Below are 22,647 nucleotides of genomic sequence, written 5' to 3'. Positions count from 1 at the left end.
TATTCATCTCTTCGGACGGGAGGATATTAAGTAGGTCCAATGATATAAATTACAAAATTAATTTGCAGTGGATCCACTTTCCCAAATCCCACTGCATGTCACATACAATTTCACAAAATCCAAGGGACAAAGCAGAAAAAAGCAACAGCAAATCCCTTACTTGAAGAATGTAACATCCAATATGTTCCTTATTATAATTTCCGAGGTTTTGCACTTTTAGTGTTCTAACAAGTGTTTTTTTTTGTTGCTAATTGTTAAATATTTCATCAGATTTGATTAACCACTTTTGAAAGCATAATGACATGTATATCAAAACTTGATTTTTGTTGATCTTTCATGTAAAAATCCCCCAAGAGAGGGTAGGATGTATACCTACCATGATTCAGTGAATGAAGTTGATGCTTACTTTAAAAAGTTTGTGTATTATTTTTAATGAGGGAATAGCCTTGTGGACACAACGTGCATGTTTCCAACAAATTTGTCCACTATTGCTATAAATATTAAAAAACATTCATGTGGGCCCATTTGAGCTATGTCATTCTAAGCATCTGTAAAGTTTAATTTCAATAGCCAAATTCGAAGACATCTTTGACTTAATAGGGCATTTAGGAAACGGATTCTTTAAGGAGCAGAGTGTAAATTATATGTTTTGTTAATATGCATGTTAGAATGGAGTATCTATGTACATTAATGGAAGGCTAAAAAATATGTACAGGTTCATCTGTGGAAGTTAGTGTTTTTATTTATTCTCCTTGTCTCTAATGTATAGTATGAAAATAGAAAAGTGTGCAGGTTCATTTAATTAAACAATGGCCAAGGAGTCTCAAATATGCTATGGAACCCTTTGCGTACGAGACTCATCCCGTGGAAAATACTAAACCTAACATTGCATAAATCTCTCAATTATTTATCTTAAATATTTCTCACTACTTTAGTGTCAAAAATATTATTAATAATGCACTGGAAGGGTTCCAATCCTCATAAATAAATACTTAAGGGTCCTCATAAATAAATCTCTCATACGGTTTTGTAAAGGAATGGGGTTGTTACACTTCATAGTTCATAGTTCATAGTTCATAGTATATAGATAGATCAAAAAGAAAATTGAAGGTTTAATCCTGATATGATTGCTACTTGCTAATTGTTCAACAAACTAATTATAAACTCAAATTCTTGCTTAATTCCATTGCTTACCTACATCCTTATCATCGTATATAGCTAATGATATTGGATACTCCTCTTCATTCAAATTACTTTTATTTTACTTTTATAGATTTTGATGTTCATTAATTTAGAAAAAATTATGATGTGTATTCATTAATTGAATTTAATAATATTAATTATTCATCATATTAATGGCTTATATTTATACACATGAAGCAAAATGCACTTTAGAACTAAGAGTAAATATCTATATTCAAGATAAGAGGTATCTTTAAGATAATCTAATCACTGTTTGTATGACCAATTTAAGAATGTTTATTTTTTGTATAAGTAAAGGTATATCTTACCATATGATTAAAAAAAATAAGAATATAATATTCTAAATCATGTATGAAACCTCGTTTCAAAACAATGAAAACATGTGATGTTAATTTAAAATTTTAACATTCACTATTTTTTTCGGGTTTTCCTTCATTGTCATTAGTTTGAGAATGATTTTGTACATACTTTGATATAGAAAATTATTATACATGGTTAAAGAATTAATTTCTTTTAGGGAATATAGTTTTCCCTTCTAATAATAGATGCACCCATATGAATTAAACTTTCACTTTTTTTAGTTTAGATTTGAAAGTTTCGTTAATGGTTATTATTTGTTTGAAGAAATATCTTTGAATGTGGAGAAATTATGAAAGTGAATATAATAGATAGAAGCAAATGAGCAATAATAGATATGAAACCCTATTATGATGGTTAAGAAATGTGTATTTAACGAGTCTGGTGAATGTTTTAGGCTTATATGTGTGGTTATTGGCGTTTATAAAAACACTTGATTGTGGCAACAAAGGAAGAAGTATAACATAGCAGATTTATAATGAAGTCTCTTATAGCATATAATGCAAATAACAAGATTTGTATATTAGAAGTATAAATAAGAACATTGTTACTTAGTTCTTATTTTTGTTCTTTGGTTTCAGGCTTTGCATCCTCTTTCTCTGCTTTCTTTTCTTCCTTTCCTTCAACCTTCACTTCCTCACTCTTGGATTCTTCCACCTTGGTGGCTTCACCATTCTGCTAATTAGTACAATAATGTTCAGTTGTTATCAACATCTATCTCACATGCAAACATAGGAGGAGTGTAATAATGCCATGCAAATGAATGAAAAAAGATATATAATACCTGAGTGATAAGAGAGTTATTATCCTGAACCTTCAACACCTCTTCAACTACAACTGGGGCAGGCACTGGAATCTCTTCACCTTCATTGGTCTTAGGGCTTCCACCACAGTTTCCCATTTTTGTATTATAATTATTATTAAGAGAGAACTAACCAAACTTTGATTTGTTCTCCCTTTTAGGTGTAATCAATTCAGAGCTATACAAGAGAATCAAGGCTAACAAATATGCAATCAAAACAATAACCACATTACTCTTTTTATAATGCCTCATTTGCTTTCACTTCTTGTGGCCTACAATTTTTTGTGGAGGCTAATGGAAAAAGTAATAATTCAATGCTTATAATTAGCAAATATTATATATCTATTAAACTCTCCTTTCTTCTTTTTTTAAATTTAATTTGAAACTATATATAGTTCTATACAGCTGTGTGATTAACAACCAATAATCCTTTGCTTTTTCATCACAATTATTAAATATAGTGCATTATATTTTTATAAAATAGAAGTTAAACAGATCCTATATGGCTGTTCATGGCAGTAAGTATTTGCATGCATGTTAACTGTTCCAATTTTATATCTAAAAAAGAATAAAATTATTTATGGTAATAATATTACTCACGCAACTGACCTAAGGTCTCTCTCTGGCTTTTCATTTTATATAAGGGTTTGAGTATTTTTATTAACGAGGTTCAATAAAAATAATACTCAATTTATTAACCGACCGAAAAGATACTAGTTTTAATTAGAAAATAGAGACAGGCCTAGCAGCATGTATGTTAACATGTTAGTCACTAACAAAAACTATATGGATTTTACTTCCACTTTTGTTCATAATATTCCACACCAATTCTTTTCCCAATAAATAATCAAGACCAAGTCATGGAATCAACTAATTCCTCTATCCTTCACTACTACATCTTTGGTTTTCATTATTTTCTACACCTTAGCAATAGTACTTCTCACGATTCAAAATATAGACAGTGTCAATGGAAGAACAAGTTTCCTAAAAATCTAATCAGTTTTTGAAAAAAGTAATGAAGATAACCATTTCCTTGTCAAATAAAAAATGTCATTTTGCTTTAATATCTAACAACCTAAAAACTGCTAGATGTCAAAAAAGGAGATAGATAGAATAAATGTTAGTCTAGTTCTTAGGGATTAAGAAAAATGAGAAACCAAATAATTAGAATGTTTTGTTAATACACATGATTTATAATAAAACTTTATGTCAACTAGTTTGATCAATATAGTCACACTACCTAATAAGATGAATGCTTGAGTGTGTTAGTGTAAATGATGAACTTAAATTAAGATTAACTACTTACTCAATTCAAATTCGTTAGTATAAATTAGGGGTAAAAATAGAAGACTACGCCACTTATCAAGGCCTTACTTATGAGAGATCATAATTTTTTCGTAAATAAAAGTCTATATAACTTACAAACCATATTTAGATTATCTAGAAGACATATAAACCAATAAACTAATCTATTTAATTATATTATATTGATATTTATATTATACAATATTAATATAACTAATATTATATCCAAATTTAATATAAAAATGTATAAAAATATAATAGAATTGATAATATTAAATTAGTCTATTTAAAAGCAAATTTGTTAACATTTAAACACAAACTTATTAACATAATTGAACGCTACTACATGCTACATGTTATAATTGTTTATTGATATGTATTTTTTTGTACAGCGTATTAACAAGTATTTGAGCATATATATCAAAATCATGACATGAGTTAATCCAACCACATTATAAAATTAAATAACTAGATGGTGTTAAAATGATTGTGCATATTACACAATATAATTAAGTCAGTGGAATTAGGCGAGTTATAATTTTTTTTGGATAGTTTGAGTGATACCCTAATTTGGAACCTCATTATGATTATGATTGTAACAAAAATAAGGCATTAAAATGAAAAGGTGGCAATTGCGGTGTAAAGAAGGTGAAGTGCAAACATTATAAAGCAATCAAAGCATAATATAAAATATAAACAGAAACCGACTCAAAATTCCCTGTATTGGGAAATAAAAGTTATGCAACTTATCGTCCTCCTAAATTCAAGACCCCAGAGCATGAAAAACGAATAAAAGGAAAATCAAACCAAACAGAACCTTAAAAAAGTTCCAATACAATCCGCCAAGGACCTAATGAAGAAACATATAACATACTCTCAGCTTACAAATCCATTCATCCATTAAACTATATATATCTCTATTAAAGGCCCACAGCATCAAATAAGTCAACCAAACTTGACTGAAATATGGCACAACACTGGGTGCATGAAGAACTTCATCAACATCAATTTCAACTTCACCCAACTTAAAAGCACTTCCGGTGAACAATAGCTGGACCAGATTCATCATATTCACCCTTCGAGATCCACATCTGCATACAAGAGAACCCCAATGACTTTGGTAAAAACTGATATATTCTTTTATAGTACTGAAGATTATGAGGCATAAGCAAAAAACATAAAGAAAAAACACAGAGAAAAGCAAACAGTACAAAACCTGTTGAAAGGTGCTAAGTGATGCCAAGATAGAACCACCGATCCAGACACTGTACTTCCTCTCAGGAGGTGCAACCACCTTGATTTTCATGCTGCTTGGAGCAAGAGCACTAATTTCCTTGCTCATACGATCAGCAATACCCGGAAACATAGTGGACCCACCACTAAGCACGATATTTCCATAAAGATCCTTCCTGATGTCAACATCACACTTCATGATGGAGTTGTATGTAGTTTCATGAATTCCAGGCGCTTCCATACCAATTAGAGAAGGCTGGAAGAGTACTTCTGGGCAACGGAACCTCTCAGCACCTATTGTAATGACTTGTCCATCAGGCAATTCATAGCTCTTCTCCACTGCAGAACTACTCTTTGTAGTGTCCATTTCTTGTTCAAAATCAAGAGCCACATATGCTAATTTTTCCTTCACATCACGGACAATTTCCTTTTCAGCAGAGGTGTTGAAGGAGTATCCTCTCTCAGTAAGGATTTTCACCAAGTACTCCGTTAAATCACGGCCAGCAAGGTCCAACCGAAGAATTGCATGAGGAAGAGCATAGCCTTCATAAATGGGCACTGTGTGGCTCACACCATCACCAGAATCGAGCACAATACCTATGTATATAACCAACAACTTAATACCAACATAGCAGTAATGTTTAGATCACAAAATACTAAAAATGAACTACATAAACAAACCTGTAGTACGTCCACTGGCATACAGGGACAACACAGCCTGAATTGCAACATACATAGCAGGCACATTGAATGTCTCAAACATAATTTGAGTCATCTTCTCTCTGTTGGCCTTGGGATTGAGTGGAGCCTCAGTGAGAAGCACAGGGTGTTCTTCAGGGGCAACACGAAGTTCATTGTAGAATGTGTGATGCCATATCTTCTCCATATCATCCCAGTTGCTGACTATGCCATGCTCTATAGGGTACTTCAAGGTAAGGATACCCCTCTTTGACTGGGCTTCATCACCAACATAAGCATCCTTCTGACCCATCCCAACCATTACCCCAGTATGACGAGGTCGCCCAATAATACTGGGGAACACAGCCCTAGGAGCATCATCACCAGCAAAACCAGCCTGCAATAAATCACAAAAATAAGCCTCAGCATTTGCACCAGCACCACCACTGTATAAACAATAAGACAGAACATAGACAAAACAACTCATACTAGCAAAGGACTAAGCAATAAAATAGTGTTGCATAGCACAGAAAGTACACATCAATTGACAGCATATCTTATCACAAATTCAACTAACCTTGACCATTCCAGTTCCATTGTCAACAACGAGAGGTTGAATGTCCTCGGCATCAGCCATCTTCTATAACCTGCACAACAAAATGAGAAAGAAAAGTTGTTAATTGGAGCATCATGAAACCAAATAAAATAAATTGCAAGGATGACAAGTTTGGACAACTTTAGACTATGAAACTGAGAAATAAAAATTACATGGGTCAAGACACATCTTCAACACTAATCATACACATTTGAGTTAAAATTATAAGAATAAATTCCATATCAACAGCAAAGACGTGTCTTGAACCGTTGGTCAGGGACATGCACTAATTTCTCAAACAAAACCACATTAAATTACTTCTCAATTACTATGTAGCAGAATTTTACTTTTCATCAAAAACTAGTAAAGAAACAAGTAATCCTATCATTTTATGTATAATTGCAATGCTACACATCATCACACTCAAGAGATTATGTTTACTGGTTTCTATTACTTCTCAATTACACAATCAATAAATCACAGCACTTTATGTAGTTCCAAAGAAAAACATCAACACACTCAACAGATCTGAAACATGCATAGCATAACATATCCCGCAAAACTCGTAAAATCAAAAGTCAAAGGCACAAATAAAATTACAAAATAATTAAACTCAAACCCTATGTACGATAAATAATTGACAATAAAATAAAGTCAAAATCAAAATCTATACACAGAAAACTAGAAGCTACAAAGTAGATCCAGATCAGCAAGAGCAAGTAAAGATCGTAAAAATCATCGATCTATAAATCAGAACAAAAGTTTGCAGATCCAGAAAAAAAGTGTAAACAAAAAAATTAATTAAAAGAACACATAAAAACGTGGATCGAAACGCACCTTGTTTAAACGGAACTCGATTTGGAAGGAAGAAATGGAATTGATGTTGAGCAGCAGCAGAAGGATCGAGAAATGGTGGAAGTGTTTGTGGAAAGTGTCAGCGAAGCTTTTATATTCACTTAACGGAAGGGAGTTAATGACAGTGAAATGAAAATGAAATTCAAATGCAAATGAAGTTTTTAGTGCCGTTTCGCGTGCGTTTGGTTGTAATGAAAACTCTATCCCGAGATATGCGAGAATAGTGTCGTAGAAGGAAAGTGGACTCTTTATGGAAACCAAACAGGGAATAGAGAACACCGGCGTGTCTTTTTCTGTAGAAACCGAATCTGTCTCAAAGTGTGGTTGGCAAAATCAAACTACTTTTAATAATAATAATCATATAATTATCTATATATTTAATTACTTCCATTAGTAATTATATATTATATGCTTCCTCAAATTATTTAATAAATTTCAGTTAATTTCACTACTAGCTTATCCAACACTATAAATTCACATACACATGCTACTCAAAACTAGAAGTAAATTAGTAGTGTGAAAAAAAATGTAAATACATATGTTATCTCATAAAGTTGTACCATTTCAAATATCATTATTTATTATTAATTGAAAAAATATATTTAAATTAAAATTTTAATAATTAATTATTTTTTTGATCAACTACAAATAATACATATTTTATGAGACAAAAGATATTCAACTAAAAAATAGATTACATAAAAGTTGTGATTTTGGTGGGGTGTCACGTCACTAGGGGCTGTGGTGGACCCCACTAGTGCCGCCCAATTCTTCAAAGCTGTGCTGTGCCATATCAGATCCACCTCCTCTATCAATTGATGTATCCATTATTCAAACCAATTAATTAAATAAGTTATGATAAGAGTCACAACTTATAAGTCAAGAAAAGAGCAAAACAACAAATACAAACCATGATGCTTGAATGACAAAAATAATTATATTTATTTCTATGTTCATTTTTCTGAACCTCGTTTTAATTGTCTAAACTTGCATGAGAAAAAAATATTATTTTGTTATTGTTAAGGTGTTGTTTTAAAATAGAAAAGGAAATCATATAACTTTGGTGGTTCTGATTGAAAAATAATTAAAGTTGAGGATGTTAAATAATTGAAGGGCTTGTTATTTTAGGTGCTATTATTATGGAGCATGAAATAATTGTGACCCTCACCATGTATTGCAGGCAGAAGCAGACCTTTCTTCAGTTAATGAATGAATTTTTTTTTTCAATACTACCGCAAGGCATCTTTAAACTAAAACATTTTGGAGTGTGGGACTCATTCTCTCAATATGTGTTGGTCTCATTTTTTCTATCTACAAGTACGTGAAACTAACTCTTCAAATGAATATTTTTTCCATACACAAGACTCGAACCTGAGATATTGCTTAAGGAAAATCAAACATGTATCACTTGAACCAACGTCCATTAATATCTTGTTGGTATTTATGCATGATGATGATTATTTTAGAGAGAACAAATGAAAGTAATTGTTGGTTAAAAAATAGAATTGAAATTGAAAGTTTGGTAGATGAGTGATAGGCCTTGGCCCATTGAAACCCAAATCCAAATACACATTCTTCAACACAACACAACTCTCTTCACTTCAACACTCAACCCAATTCTCTTCTCTCTCTACAATCACAATGTATGCCTCTATTCTCTTCTCTTCTCTTCTTTTTACTATTTCCCACTTTTATTATTACTATTATTATTATTATTATTGTGATCCATCAAATGGGCTTGATTGTTACGGAAATTGTTGGAATTGGAAAATTGAGTGAAATCAATATGCACCCTAGGTTTTTATTTTACCCTTTTATGCTAATGTTTTATTTTCATTGTATTTTGTTTCTAGAAACTGTTTTTTATTGAATAAAAGAAACTTCTGAAAGTATGCTATTTCTTTAATACTTATTTCATAAAATTTTATTGAGTAATTTCTTAATTAAGTTGTTTATCCAATCGATCTCTTAATCCAGAGCTAGAAAACGATATCAGTGGTGCTTGCATATTAGTAATTGTCCATATATAAGCTATGTTGTATCATGCTTGAGATAAATTCCCTGAAAATTGGATTCTTTAGCAAAACATAATTTCAGAGCCAAGCATGTGCATGTTAATGATTGTGGTGTAACAAGATTAATGTGCCTGTATGACAAAATAATGGCATATATTGGATATTGGTTCTTTTGAATTTTTGATCTTGAGGCTATATAATTTCTGTGTTATTAACTTCAGTTCCTGTGATTTTCTGTCTTTTTATGGCATTCAAACTATTATGAATTTCTGCTCATTTGGCTTTTGGGTTTTATTATGAATTTAGGGCTGACGAGGAACCTGTTGATCAGAAGAAATATCTTGAAGATTCTTGCAAACCAAAATGTGTAAAACCATTGCTTGACTATCAGGTATGTTTTTCTCACTTGTAAAGCCTTAAGTTTGGAAGTTTGATTATTTGCATACGAGCTTTATTTGAAATTTAAGTCATCAATACAAGATTCTTTTATTCGACATATTTTGAAATCGGAAGTAGATGGGTTTGGGTGACTGGTAATCCTCAAATAGATTCCTTTTCTCCTTTAATTAAATGCTGTAATTGGATTTTACTGCTATTGGCTAAATATATCGCACCTTGCTCCCTTTTATGCCAGTTAAATTTGTGATATGGTTTACTAAAGAATGTAATTGGCGATTTTCCTATAGCAGTGAGTGTATATGAATAGAAAGATGAAGGGAGTACTACCAAGTGACATGACACTGATAGAACTTCATATTTTCGTTATTTAGATTATTGGACATATCTTAATGCATAACATTATAACAAGTTTTAAAGAAGCGATGCCTCAAAATTACATCTGTGGGGGATCAAGGCATTAGGGCGTAGATCTTTTGGTTCAATTCCATGTTAAAGAAAAAAGATTGCATTAGTGCGGGCTTCCTCTTATGTCCCTTCTCTTCATTCTAACTGACAGAAGTAACTTGCTAATATCATTTGTAGGCCCACCTTTGAATTTTTTTCATCATTAGCAAAGAAGTTTCGGGTTTCAAATCATGGCCTGGGTAAACCACTAGCCTTAGCAAGGATTTAAAATGGGATTACATATTGCGTGCCTACAGGGAATTCCTGGATTCAAATCCATGTGATGTAATTCTCATTACAGATACACTAAGTGATAGAATTAATGAACAATAAATGTAGGAGTTAGGACTAGAGAATTAATGTTGGCAATTTCTCTTTCCGCCTTATTTTCTGTTTCTTGAAAAAGATTTCTTGCATGGCAAAGAAAAAAGTAATTCTTCAAATTGCTACAGGCATGTGTTAAAAGGATCCAAGGTGATGAATCTGGTCACAAACACTGCACTGGGCAATATTTTGATTATTGGTCTTGTGTCGACAAATGTGTAAGTGTTACTGTTTATTTACTAGTAGTAAATAACCTTTGAATCACTTGGTTTGCTTCTGTTTTCTCTGATATATATCTTAATCCTGCAATGCAGGTTGCACCAAGGCTACTCCCCAAACTGAAGTGATGGATTGATAATTTTATGCTATATTATCTTCTTGTTCTATTTTCATTTCTTTAAAACTGCTCCCAAATGATTTTGTAACCAAACTTTATGTTCTTTGCTGTGAAATTTAGAGCTCATTGGGACCTCAGTCTATTATTAATAAGAAAGCCAGATTGTTACATTGAGATTTGGAAGGATGTATTCTGGTATGGATCCAACATTTGTAGCAAGTTTTGAATATTTGAATCATATGATGTCAGCTTGTGTTATACTTAAATATATGAGAATAAATTATTGGAAGTTTTACCATTGAAAAAATACTCTATGAATAAGGGGATATTGCATTAGGTACCTTTCAAGGCAGTCCAATCATCAGAATTGCATGTTCACCAATCTTTCAAGCTAAAGAGTTTAATAGATATTCACTCAGTGTAAAAAAATGTTTTTAAACAGAATGCTGACCAGTGTCCTTAAAGTAATACTTAAGGAAGTAAAAAGTTAGTTTCTATAACATGTATGACTAACTAATTCTTTTAGGATGTAAGAAATGTCACTTTGAACTTTTATCTTGTATGCTACATGAGAATACAATAGAATCTTACACAAGAGTCCTTGATGGTATGAAGTAGGGGTGAACATGTGTTTGATGAAACTTGTCTCTTATATGATCCCTTAAATGTTGGTCCGAGTTATTTTTATTTTTTTGAATCAGAACCCAGCGCCAGATCCAATGCTAACTTAACTCCAAATGTTGACCGTATTAACCTTTGCACCAGACATTGGCCCAATTAAATATAACACATACTTCTTTTAAATAAAGTCTTCTCAATATTACTATGATAATTTGGCATATAAAATGATATATATAAATATATTATTAGTAATATATATACAATAAAAAAAATTAGAAAATCAATAATACTTTCAACCAGAGATATGATGCAACACCATAACTAGTAAATTTTACCACCACACACGACAAACAATACAACAAATATAGGTGGAAAAGGAGCATTAACTTTAACATGGTCATAGAAGTAGAAACAAAGATAACTTTTATGACATACACGAATCAAACAACTCTAGAGATAACTACAAAGCCAATTTCCTTACATAATAATTGTACAAAGGATCAGAGGCCAATTACTCAAATCAATACTAGTCAGCTCATCCTTATGGTAGAACTGAAAGGAAATTTGAGACCATAACTGATGTTTAATTTTAATATACCACTTAACTAGTTCTCAGCAAACAAAACTAACATCACATACATGCAGGCAAATTATCAATGGTAGCCTCAACATGCCTGCCATACTTGTCAAATGTATCCTTTAACTTTCTATCAGATGTTGACCATGAAAGGCCACCAATGAAGCAACGAAACTCATCTGCTTCAGACATTTGAAACTGCACATTTTCAGGAAAACTATGTTTAGACCGAATTACTAGAACACAGTATGCATGGAAGAGAAAATCTAAGTAAGACTAAAACTGAGATTTACATGGTTTAAAAGGTGAACAATACTAACAGCTGCATATAGCATGTATTTGGTTTCTATCATACACTTTGTTTCAGTTTGGTAAACAGAAACTAGCACACTTCATTCTATATTAAGCAACTACACTACAATTATAGATTAAGCAAAATGTGTATATAATAATAATAAGGGAAAATACTATTGAACTTGTTGAAGAGGAAAGAAAACACTAATTCAAATTGGCAAAATGGGTTTTTTGACAGCAGACAAATTATTTCTCCCCCAAAACCAATGAAGCCCAGAGGCACTTTATCAACTTTATTTTTCTAAGTAGTTATTTAAATTTATTTTGTTAAAATTTAATGTAATATAAGTGGGGGTGGAAATTTGGTATAAGTGACTACTTAACATTAATTAAAGGGAGAGAAAAATGGTCTCGAGTGACACATGCTCAACACATACATCACTTCTTCATTTCACATTCATCTCTTAAATTGCATAACTTTTGCTTATCCCAAAATGAACTTGAAAGAAAAATACAAATTTCTAGGCTTCTAGGTATTGGTATGTAGAAGTTAAAGTGTGTGCAGCTGGTGCATGCAGAGCTTAGAAATGAATGTGCTATGCAGTAATGCAGCACAAAATTGATTTAAGGAAAGAGAATAAATGGACAAAGAGTTCAAGACTCATGCATTTTTAGTTGACACGTTACCAACATACACTATAATGTGTCAACTTCAGAGTTTCTAAGACCCTTAGATGCCCTCTGCAATATAAATTACATTACTAGTCTCGACCTTCCTTATAATATTAAGTAACCATGATTTTAGAATTTACCCTCCTATAAACAAATTCACTATTTATGGCTCTATATATTTACATTTATATGCATATATTTGTGTGCTAGCTTAGATATCCTTCCTTGCAGTGATGGCTCTCTTTGTTCTGAGATTTGTATTGACTTCATTCTTAATGTTTTGTTGTGAGAGCCAACTTCTACAAGTGGGGTTCTACTCAAACACTTGTCCTCAAGCTGAGTCAATTGTTCATAATGTTGTTAGAGAATCTGTCATCTCTGACCACAACATGGCTGCTGTTTTGCTCAGGCTTCACTTTCATGATTGCTTTGTTGAGGTATCTCTTATTTAATCATCTATATATTTAATAACAACATTATATTACAAGCTTGTATATATATATTTTGGTTATTATTTCAGGGATGTGATGGTTCAATTCTGATAGACAATGGTCCAAATTCAGAGAAAAATGCATTTGGACATGAAGGGATTAGAGGATTTGATGTAATAGAAAGAGCCAAGGCAGAATTGGAAGCATCTTGCCCTGGAGTAGTTTCTTGTGCAGACATAGTAGCATTAGCAGCAAGAGATGCCATAGTCATGGTACTTAACTAACTCACTTAATTAATTACTTCATGTAATATAATTCTTTCTCTTAGTTCTAACATTTTCATTATAATATATTCAGGCAAATGGGCCAATGTACCAAGTTCCAAGTGGGAGAAAAGATGGATTGGTTTCAAATGTTTCACTTGCTCAAGCCATGCCAGATGTTAGTGATTCAATTCAGATACTAAATGCCAAGTTTCTCAACAAGGGCCTCACACAAAAAGACCTTGTCCTTCTTAGTGGTAATAACCTTACTCCTTCTATATAGCATATATGTTGTGTTTGTGTCACTATGTGCCATAACTTTGTGATTGATCAAAAAAATATTTAATAATTAATTTTCACGACACATGGAGTGACACAAATTGTGGGACAACAACAGATGTGTACCCCTCTTTCTCTCACCACACACACAAACAATCATCTTAGGTTGTCATGCAAAGTAGGTGAGATGATGGTTGTTGAAGAGGTAAAGTAATATGAAGGAACTAGGCCAAAAGGAAATCAAATTATAATGAGCTATGTCATCATCATCATTTTAACAACAAAATTTTGCACAACTTTCTTCTCTGTTGTTATTTAATGTCATTGTTTTCTCTTGCAACAACTGAAATTATATGAGTCACTCATTTGTTTTTTATGTATGGACACATATTAAGATATCATGTTTATTATCTCTCAGAAGTTTGGCCCAGATCATCATATTTCAACCAAGTCACGTTATCACATTTTGACTTTTCTTCTTCTTATGGATTCAATAAATATTGACCCAACATCTACCACACGTTATTTAATGAGCTTGGTGCTAACCTAATACTTAAACAAAAGGGGTCTTAGGATGAGGGATTCTTAGCAATTTTTCTTCAAAGATTTTTGTAAGTAGTATATTAATTCCTAGTGATATAATACTAAATTTTGAACCATATACCAGGTTTTTTTATCTCGGTGTAGGGTTCAAAATTTTGTATTTATCACTATGGACTAATATGATATTTACATAAAAATCTTGAGAATGACACAAAACATCATTTTGTGTTTTTAGAAAAATCAAAACTCTTTTGTATAAAAAATGATTTTAGATATATAGCAAATTTTATATACTTGGGTGATTTCTTAAAAAAATTGTAATAGTTCTGCCCTTGATTCTCGTGTTGGTTTCACCTAATTGGGAAGAGTTTGGCAATAATGTTTTGGTATAAAACATAACCCAAATTCATGTGAATATAAAGTATAAAGGCAGTACTTGATTACAACTGGTGCACATGCAGCACATTACAGTTGTAACTTGTAAGCTGTAACCAAAATCCATGTTATTCTTATGATATTGATTCATTATTTAACTATTTATTAAATGAGGAGCCTAATTGATTTAGGTGCTCATACAATTGGAACCACAGCATGCTTCTTCATGACCAAAAGGCTATACAATTTTTTCCCAAGTAGTGGTAGTGGATCAGACCCATCTATCAACACAAGGTTCCTCCAAGAGCTTAAAACAAGGTGCCCTCAGAATGGAGATGTTAATGTCCGAATTGCCATTGATGAAGGTGGTCACAACAAATTTGACAAACACATTTTGGACAACATAAGGCAAGGTTTTGCTGTGCTAGAATCTGATGCTAGGCTTAATGATGACATTGTCACCAAGTTTATTATTGACTCTTACTTTAACAATCCAATATTTGGGCCTTCTTTTGAAGCTGATTTTGTTGAGTCCATTGTCAAGATGGGCCAAATTGGAGTCAAGACAGGTTTCCTTGGAGAGATTAGGCACAAGTGCTCAAAGTTCAATTAAAGTGCTAATATATTATCATTGTTATTGGAAGGAAGCTTCTTTGTAGTTTATCCTTAACCTCATTATATTCATTGTTATTGTGTAATTCAACACATCATTTGGCCCTATGATGCAATTGTCTCCTGCTGAACCAGTAATCATTGTATGAGTGGCGATTACTATGATGCCCAATGATAAGAATTAACATATTCTATTACAAGATTCTGTAACTAAGTTAACCAACTTATGCCTACTACTGACTAAGTTTACCAACTTCAATCTGCTAAACTTTGGTAATTGACAAAATTATTAGATTTGTTACAAGTTTTGTTCATACCACTGAGGAAGTTGGGTTAAGAACCATTCCCATCAGGACCGTTATAACTGCATCAATATGACATTCAAGATTTGATATAGGTCATGAAATTAAAATGTTTATCCAGTCTTGAGAAAGGGTAATGAAAGAAAACTATTCCATCTAAAATATCCCATTTCCACTTCTAAAGTGTCAACATTTTATCTATTAACAAAATTACCAAAAACAAAAAAAGTACAAAGGATAAACCAATTATCACTCGCAAGGAGATTTTTTGTAAATTAAATTATATTCTTGTCCTACTGTTTTAGTAAATGGTGTTAAGAATTGAACAATCACGGTTGTTTGCCTTCACTAACTAAACACTATGAAAAACCATAGGCAACGCATAGACTATGAGAATTTATAAAGGAATTTACTAGAACATGTTGAAAACAATTTAGTTATACAAAACTTAAAATTTTCCAATTGTATTAAAGCAGTAGATTACTGTAGGTATCAGGAATAGCATATCCAAGCGCACCAAAGAGAATGGTGTAATAATGCATAGATAACCAAGTGATACAGACAAAAAGATGAAAGTTTCAACCATTCAAGATGTAAACTAGCCACTAACATTAGCAATAGCTTTCACTTTTCAAGACAAAATGTATCGATGGATTAAATATAGCTACCATAAATCAATCCATAAAGACAAATAAAACATGCAAAAACAGTAAAACCAGAAATACTAATTCTCCACTTAAAAAAGAGATGTTCCTTTCCCCTTCTTGTCACCACCAATCTCAAAATGCTTGCACCTCTGCACAACACAAATATGAATCATCCATTAGCAGAAGCAAAACAATCAAATATACAACAAAACACAAAATATGCTAACCAACCTTGATAGCACGTTGGGACACATGCTTGCAACCCTGACATTGCAGCCTCAAAACAATTTTCTTAGTAGTTTTTGCCTATTCAATTAACATACAACAAAATTGAAGTAGGATTAGCCAAAAACAAAGCTTGAAAATAAAATCATATGAACATGTATATATAATAGTAAAAAAAATACCTTTTTGTGGAAAACAGGTTTTGTTTGACCACCATAACCAGATTGTTTGCGATCATAACGTCTCTTACCTTGAGCAGCAGTGCTATCCTTACCCTTCTTGTATTGTGTAACCTTGTGAAGTGTGTGTTTTTTGCACTCCTTGTTCTTGCAATAAGTCTTCCTAGTCTTCGGAACGTTCACCTACAAATCAAAGTTTGAGTTTTTTAACGTTTTACAGCATGCCCATTACCTCAATTTGAAATCTAACCAAAGGCAACTATAGCACAAATCAATTAACTGAAATTGATATATAGAAGAAAAGAGAAGTGTGAAGAAATTGAATAATACGGAAATAGAATGTTACCATGATCGTGGAGTGAAGGTGAATCGGATTCAGAAGAGTGCGCCGAATGGAATGAAAAGAGTGATATGAAGAGAGTTAGGGTTAGTTGTAGTGATAGATAGAGCAGAGATTGGGCTTTATTCTCAATCCCAAGGCCCATCACCCACCATTTTCTTTATTCTTAAATCCTAAAACATTTTATACGTAACAAGTATTTTTTACATTATCATCAAATCATTCATTATTGATTTGTTAACCATCATTGAATCTCAAACAAAAACAAAAATAATATAAATTAATATTAGATAATATGGTGAATGCATAGATTTTAAGCTCAATACTGAAATTCCCTTTGACCCCTTTCCTTTTATTTATCTATTAGGTTTGAAAATTATGAATAGTTTAGGGAATGTCCGAGCAAATGAATGTGCTTTAATATTGATATAGAAACGAAGTTCAAGTTCTATAAAACAGTAGCAGATATGATTGAATGTTTTACCAGCATGAATAATGGTGTCAAATCATTGTAATTTTAATATGTTGTATTTGATATTATTATTAGATTAGATGTTGATGATAGAGATGTTTGTGATTTTTCACCTATACTTTACACGTAATTTTAAGATTAAATTACAATGCCCTTCATCATTATCTTGTCTAGTCTCTAGTGGAATAAGGTAAAGCATCATCAAATGTTGGGTTACTCTTTTGTCACAAATTGACTATATATATATATACATATAATGCTTGCATCACACATGACTTGATCCTTCCCTAAGCAGGCACTAATAAGAAAGAAAATTAAATGAAAAATGAAATTGTTCCTTAGCATTGTGACACAAGATAACTAGCTAGGCAAAAGCTAAGATAGAAATCACTTGCTTCAAATTGTGTCCAATTTCTTGTTACAGATCAATTAAACTTTGACACATGAACAAAAGAAAGTTTAAAAAACAAAAGGTAATAAAAAGCTAAAAGGCCTAGTAGGAATTTTCCCCAATGTTCCTCAATTGCCAGCTTCCCTTATAGAATCTTCAATGGGCTCCACAATCCTCTTCATCTCCTCATGTTGTCTGAATATGAAACTCATTTAAAACCATATTTTTTGGTTTCCCACAGTTATTCTCGCACTTGAGACAATTCTGTCCGAGCCGGGAATATCCACAAGTACGTGGGGCTAACTCTCCCGGCGGACAAACAAGACTTAAACCTAAGACCTTGCTTAAGAGAAATTAAGCATGTACCACTTGAACCAACGTCCGAAGAATTTTAACAATTGTCTTAAGGACATTAGTTATTAAAGTAGTAAAAGAGATAATTTTATGTTGGAAATGGAAAATTTAGTACTTTAACAATTAGTAGAGTTGTATTTCAAATACAGTTCTTTCCTTGTTGTTTTCCTTAACAAGTGCCCTTTTGGTTTGAAGAAGATATAGAGTGGTGTGAAGTGAAGATTATATACATGTAAACTAAAAGAAGTAACATGATCTGGCTTTACTGTATTATGGAGTCATAGATTAGATTTAGTGGTTATTAAGAATGCATACTATGATTGCAATTATTCAAGTGACTATGGTAATGAATGATATATTTGTTGAATTTCACATAGTGCTCCACTTGGAAGGGTTGCTATAGTCTATACAAATATAGCTATATCAACTTCACTCATTACAATCGCAACCTACACATTGCTATACTCTATTTATACCCTGAAAACCAAAAAATATATGTTACCTTAGTTAAGTAATTTTATACCCATAACTTGCATCATCTAATTAATTTGGTAAGCTAATTTCGTCAAGATCATCCAATGACAAGAAAACTTCATCCAAACTTGAGAGTTCTGTTCCTTCATCATCTTCATTGAGCTCATAAACTTTACAAATCACCCATTTACTATAATCCTGAATCAAACAAAAGGAACAAAAAGAATAATTAACCAGCAACATTCATATAGTTGTATATAGTTTTCATGTATATAGGATACTAACCGTTTTTTGATGTGATTTTGTTTTGGATAATCTAGTAGAGGAAGCAGAATCTGATAGACTATACTCTTGCATTATCCAATTGGTTTTGATTCCACCAGTAGGGTCTTCTCCAACATGGAACACAAAATATTTCTTCATACCAACTCTTTTGTTGCTTGAGCTTGTAACCACTGCTTCTTCCATTCCTGTTGGCTTCCAATATCCATTGCCAGTGACCCTATTTTCTGTTCTCCTGCTATAATAGTACCATTGGTTTCCCTCTGCCAAAGCTGTACCTGTCCATATGCATTAACAACCACAACCACAATAATATGATGAAAATGTTGTGTACAAACATTTGTTTATGAAAATGTTGTGTATAAAGAATGATTATGATATATATATATATTTATACCATGAAGTTCCCATGGATCATATGGGGAGAGATGAAGATCAGGGATAACATGAGGGTGGCAAGGTAAAAGTGAAGCCTTTCTATGAAGAAAATGAACAACAAGTTCTTCATCTGTAGGACAAAATCTAAACCCTGGTGGCAGGTTCACATTGTTATTATCTCCCATCAAAGCAAACTATATAAAGAGATTGAAATGAAAGTTGCTATTGTTGTTGTTGTTGTTGAAGGTAGGATTGGAAATATATATTTATAGTGGAAAGAAGGTAGGAATATATATAAGTAATATGTGACGTGAAAGAGAAGGTAGTGCTTATCACGTAAAAATCTTATACATTTCATCATCAAATATTTGAAACGGAACGTGGTAGATGAATAGAAACGGGTTATCCAAAACTGTGTTGGACTGACAAGTAAGTTTTGACACTTCATGCTGATATCATATACCCGTTCTTGTCCACGTGGCATGCATTATATTATGGGTTTGGTCCTAGACCAATTTGAACTAGGGATGACCCACTTTCTTGGAGTTTATCTATATATATATATATATATATATATATCTCTATATATACATATCCTAGCTTTGTAATGAATGGATTAGTAGGAGTAGCACACTTGGAACTGCACATGAAACAAAGCAATCAACACTATTTCTTTTGGAAGGGGGACTTTAACTGATTTGCTTGGGGACCATGTATTATTTATTAATTAATCAATTATTAAATCTTGCACAACAAAGAAACAAGTACAGTACATCATACACTAACAATGAACTACTTTGCTTATAACTTTTCCAACTTTGATAACATTTTCTAGTAGCTCTTATGATATTGATTATATATCAGACAAATCTTAGTTTCTACTTGTAAAATATCTGATTTCAAATTCACAAGGTTTGGTACAAAGTTAAAATAGTACTTGTACCAACTTAGGTACAGTTGATATCTGTTGTCCCAAAACAATGTACCATTCTATGTGCCACTGTTTATAATTGGTTAAAAAATATGTGGAAGAATTGGAAGCATTATCATCCTCTAACTTTTTTTATAAGCTATGCCCATTTTTGGGCTCTAGTGGACCAAGAATTGTGAAACAACCTTCCACTTAAAATGAAAATTCCATCCATGCAAGGAGCAACATTCCTAAGTTCATGATCCTATTTCTTCATCCTCATTACCTAGTCACCTTTTTCATTGTCAGTGCTTGTGAAAGATTTGTTCTAATCAATGGAATGGATACAAAGTAGTAGGGTTATTATTTTTCTTTAGAGGAAATATCTCACATTAATTAAATTAGAAAAAAATTAACACAGAGAACACAGAACACTGCATCTTATATGGTGGGGTTATTATGAGAAAAAGACTTGAAGATATACAATTGTTCAGCCTCTGCTACCCATTATAAAGAAAACTACAGATTGATTACTAGACTCAGAGAAAAAACTTATAAGGTGCTCTTTCTCATATAATTATGTCCTACCACCATCTACATATATATCTATATATAATAATATAATAGTATATGACACCAAAGTGACATCTTTATCCACTGTTTTTGGACTACTCATTAGTTCTAGTTCTAGTTCAGTCAGACCCATGATGTCCATTTTTGGTATAATACCAATTTAAAGATGATTTACACACATCCAAAAAAATCCCAATTATACTTATCTCTTCTCATGTTTCCTTTTATTTGATATATATTACAATATGCCCAAAGTTCAATTAGAATAAAAAAGGTATACTAAGAGCATTATAATGCTCTCTAGCTGAGTATGATTTATGATAATTGAGTGGTGGGTCTCTGAGTTAGGCAAGCTTTGCTCTCATATGTTTTTATCCATTTATCCCTTTCTTTTTGTTGGCCTTGGTCTACATCAAAGGTTAGGGAAAAAGATAAAATACAATGAATTGTATCTACGAATGATTTTACTATGGCTATACTAGTTGCTGTTACACTAAGTAATCACTATCCTTGGATATTAGAGACAAGACAACACAAGGGTCTTTTTTTATTCTTGATTCCACTCTAGTACCATATATATATATAACATTTAAAACAGAGTAATGTTGAACTGAAGCTTTCAATTCTTCAAGTATGAAAATAGTTGCTACACATATTGAATATGTCATTTGCTTAAAGTGTTTGCATGTGATGTATAAATTTTGATGTTCATATAGTTAGCTTTTAGACAAATAGAATTTGATTGTTTGTATATGAAAAATGCTACATGCACATATATGTAAAATAGAAACCTCATATTAGAAGGTATGTCATAGAATAAGATGAGATTAATTGTAATCAGATTATGAAAATTGTACAAACATATCAATTTTTAGATGCTTTCACTCACATGCATCACCTTATATCTGCTGAATTTTCATGATTTGATTATATTTGGCCATACCATACCTTCAACAGAATTAGAATGGAAATATGTATCTACCTTATTTTTTCTTCTTATTTCAAATCTAAATAAACTCTAGTACAATGGATAAATTAATTTAGCAGCTAGGCCATCTTTACCAGTCATGGATCAACATGTGGAAGAAAACACTTCTAGTGATCCTATTAGTAAAACGTGATGATATTAGACAAGAACATAAAAGCATAGTTAGCACTTGAAATGATAGAGTGAAAATGAGTAAAGGTGATACTTATTTGTTTCACTCCATCATAGTTAATGCTCTATCACATATCTTAATGCTAGAGTGATGACTTAAGTGATTATCTTGAAAATAGTATGGGTTATTATTCAATATTTATCACTTCTTATGGTTTGTTATTATCATAAAGGGTATGGTGGGCTTTGAGAAGATGAATAATTTAGTTATACGAGAGATAATGGTCTTTAGAATTAAGTTTGATAAGAAGAGTAGAGATAATGACAAGTTCGATAAGAGTTTTATAGAAAACCATGAAAGTAATAATTGATAGAAAGAGTTTTACATGTTACGTGTAAAGCAGAGTTTGGAGTACATTTTATACATTTTTGAAATTTATGAACTAAATCATATATCATGCAAAGTTGAGGGGTATTAGAGAATAGTAAAATTTATTTTTGCACCTTATTTTTTACACATTAATATACAAAGCTTAGAGTGTTTTTAGATTATTATTTCTTTCTTATTCTGCAATGTAATAGTACACTAACTAGTAATGTAAAATAAAATATTTATATTATGGTTCACCAATAAAAATGTTTATGCTAACAATAAGGCTTTCAGTAGTGATTATTCTTAAAATTATGGGAGTAATTGAAAAACAAGAAGCGTTTGTAGTCCAACGGTTAGGATAATTGCCTTCCAAGCAATAGACCCGGGTTCGACTCCCGGCAAACGCATACTTTTAAATATATTTTTGTTGTTTT

The 22,647-nt window shown here is 31.9% G+C and overlaps 4 protein-coding genes and 1 non-coding gene across 6 annotated transcripts; 2 read left to right on the top strand and 3 right to left on the bottom strand.

Moving 5' to 3' along the window:
• Positions 4,326–7,132, bottom strand: LOC109345686 (actin-2-like). Its single transcript, XM_019584833.1, has 5 exons — positions 7,011–7,132; positions 6,156–6,225; positions 5,582–5,975; positions 4,884–5,497; positions 4,326–4,758 (listed from the first exon to the last, which is right to left on the bottom strand). The coding sequence occupies exons 2-5, from the start codon at positions 6,213–6,215 to the stop codon at positions 4,693–4,695; spliced, it is 1,134 nt and encodes a 377-aa protein (XP_019440378.1). The 5' UTR covers positions 6,216–6,225; positions 7,011–7,132; the 3' UTR covers positions 4,326–4,692.
• Positions 12,919–15,346, top strand: LOC109345681 (peroxidase 43-like). Its single transcript, XM_019584827.1, has 4 exons — positions 12,919–13,148; positions 13,232–13,414; positions 13,500–13,662; positions 14,794–15,346. The coding sequence occupies exons 1-4, from the start codon at positions 12,945–12,947 to the stop codon at positions 15,213–15,215; spliced, it is 972 nt and encodes a 323-aa protein (XP_019440372.1). The 5' UTR covers positions 12,919–12,944; the 3' UTR covers positions 15,216–15,346.
• Positions 16,030–17,036, bottom strand: LOC109345685 (60S ribosomal protein L44). Its single transcript, XM_019584832.1, has 4 exons — positions 16,914–17,036; positions 16,571–16,750; positions 16,395–16,469; positions 16,030–16,312 (listed from the first exon to the last, which is right to left on the bottom strand). Exons 1-4 carry the CDS (start codon positions 16,914–16,916, stop codon positions 16,253–16,255), a joined length of 318 nt encoding a protein of 105 aa, XP_019440377.1. The 5' UTR covers positions 16,917–17,036; the 3' UTR covers positions 16,030–16,252.
• Positions 17,569–19,491, bottom strand: LOC109345682 (NAC domain-containing protein 104-like). Of its 2 annotated transcripts, XM_019584829.1 has the most exons (4): positions 19,278–19,491; positions 18,884–19,158; positions 18,627–18,796; positions 17,582–17,965 (listed from the first exon to the last, which is right to left on the bottom strand). In XM_019584829.1, the coding sequence occupies exons 1-3, from the start codon at positions 19,441–19,443 to the stop codon at positions 18,668–18,670; spliced, it is 570 nt and encodes a 189-aa protein (XP_019440374.1). In that variant the 5' UTR covers positions 19,444–19,491; the 3' UTR covers positions 17,582–17,965; positions 18,627–18,667. The 2 variants fall into 2 exon arrangements, with proteins under 2 accessions (XP_019440373.1, XP_019440374.1); XM_019584828.1 differs by having other exon boundaries at positions 17,569–18,796.
• On the top strand, positions 22,549–22,620 carry TRNAG-UCC. The gene has a single exon. It is a non-coding gene; the product is annotated as a tRNA-Gly (tRNA).

Source organism: Lupinus angustifolius, chromosome LG04 (assembly GCF_001865875.1).
Source record: "Lupinus angustifolius cultivar Tanjil chromosome LG04, LupAngTanjil_v1.0, whole genome shotgun sequence".
NCBI classification, from domain to species: domain Eukaryota; kingdom Viridiplantae; phylum Streptophyta; class Magnoliopsida; order Fabales; family Fabaceae; genus Lupinus; species Lupinus angustifolius.
Note: the sequence above shows the minus strand (reverse complement) of the source record. Positions and strands in the feature narration are given on the sequence as shown.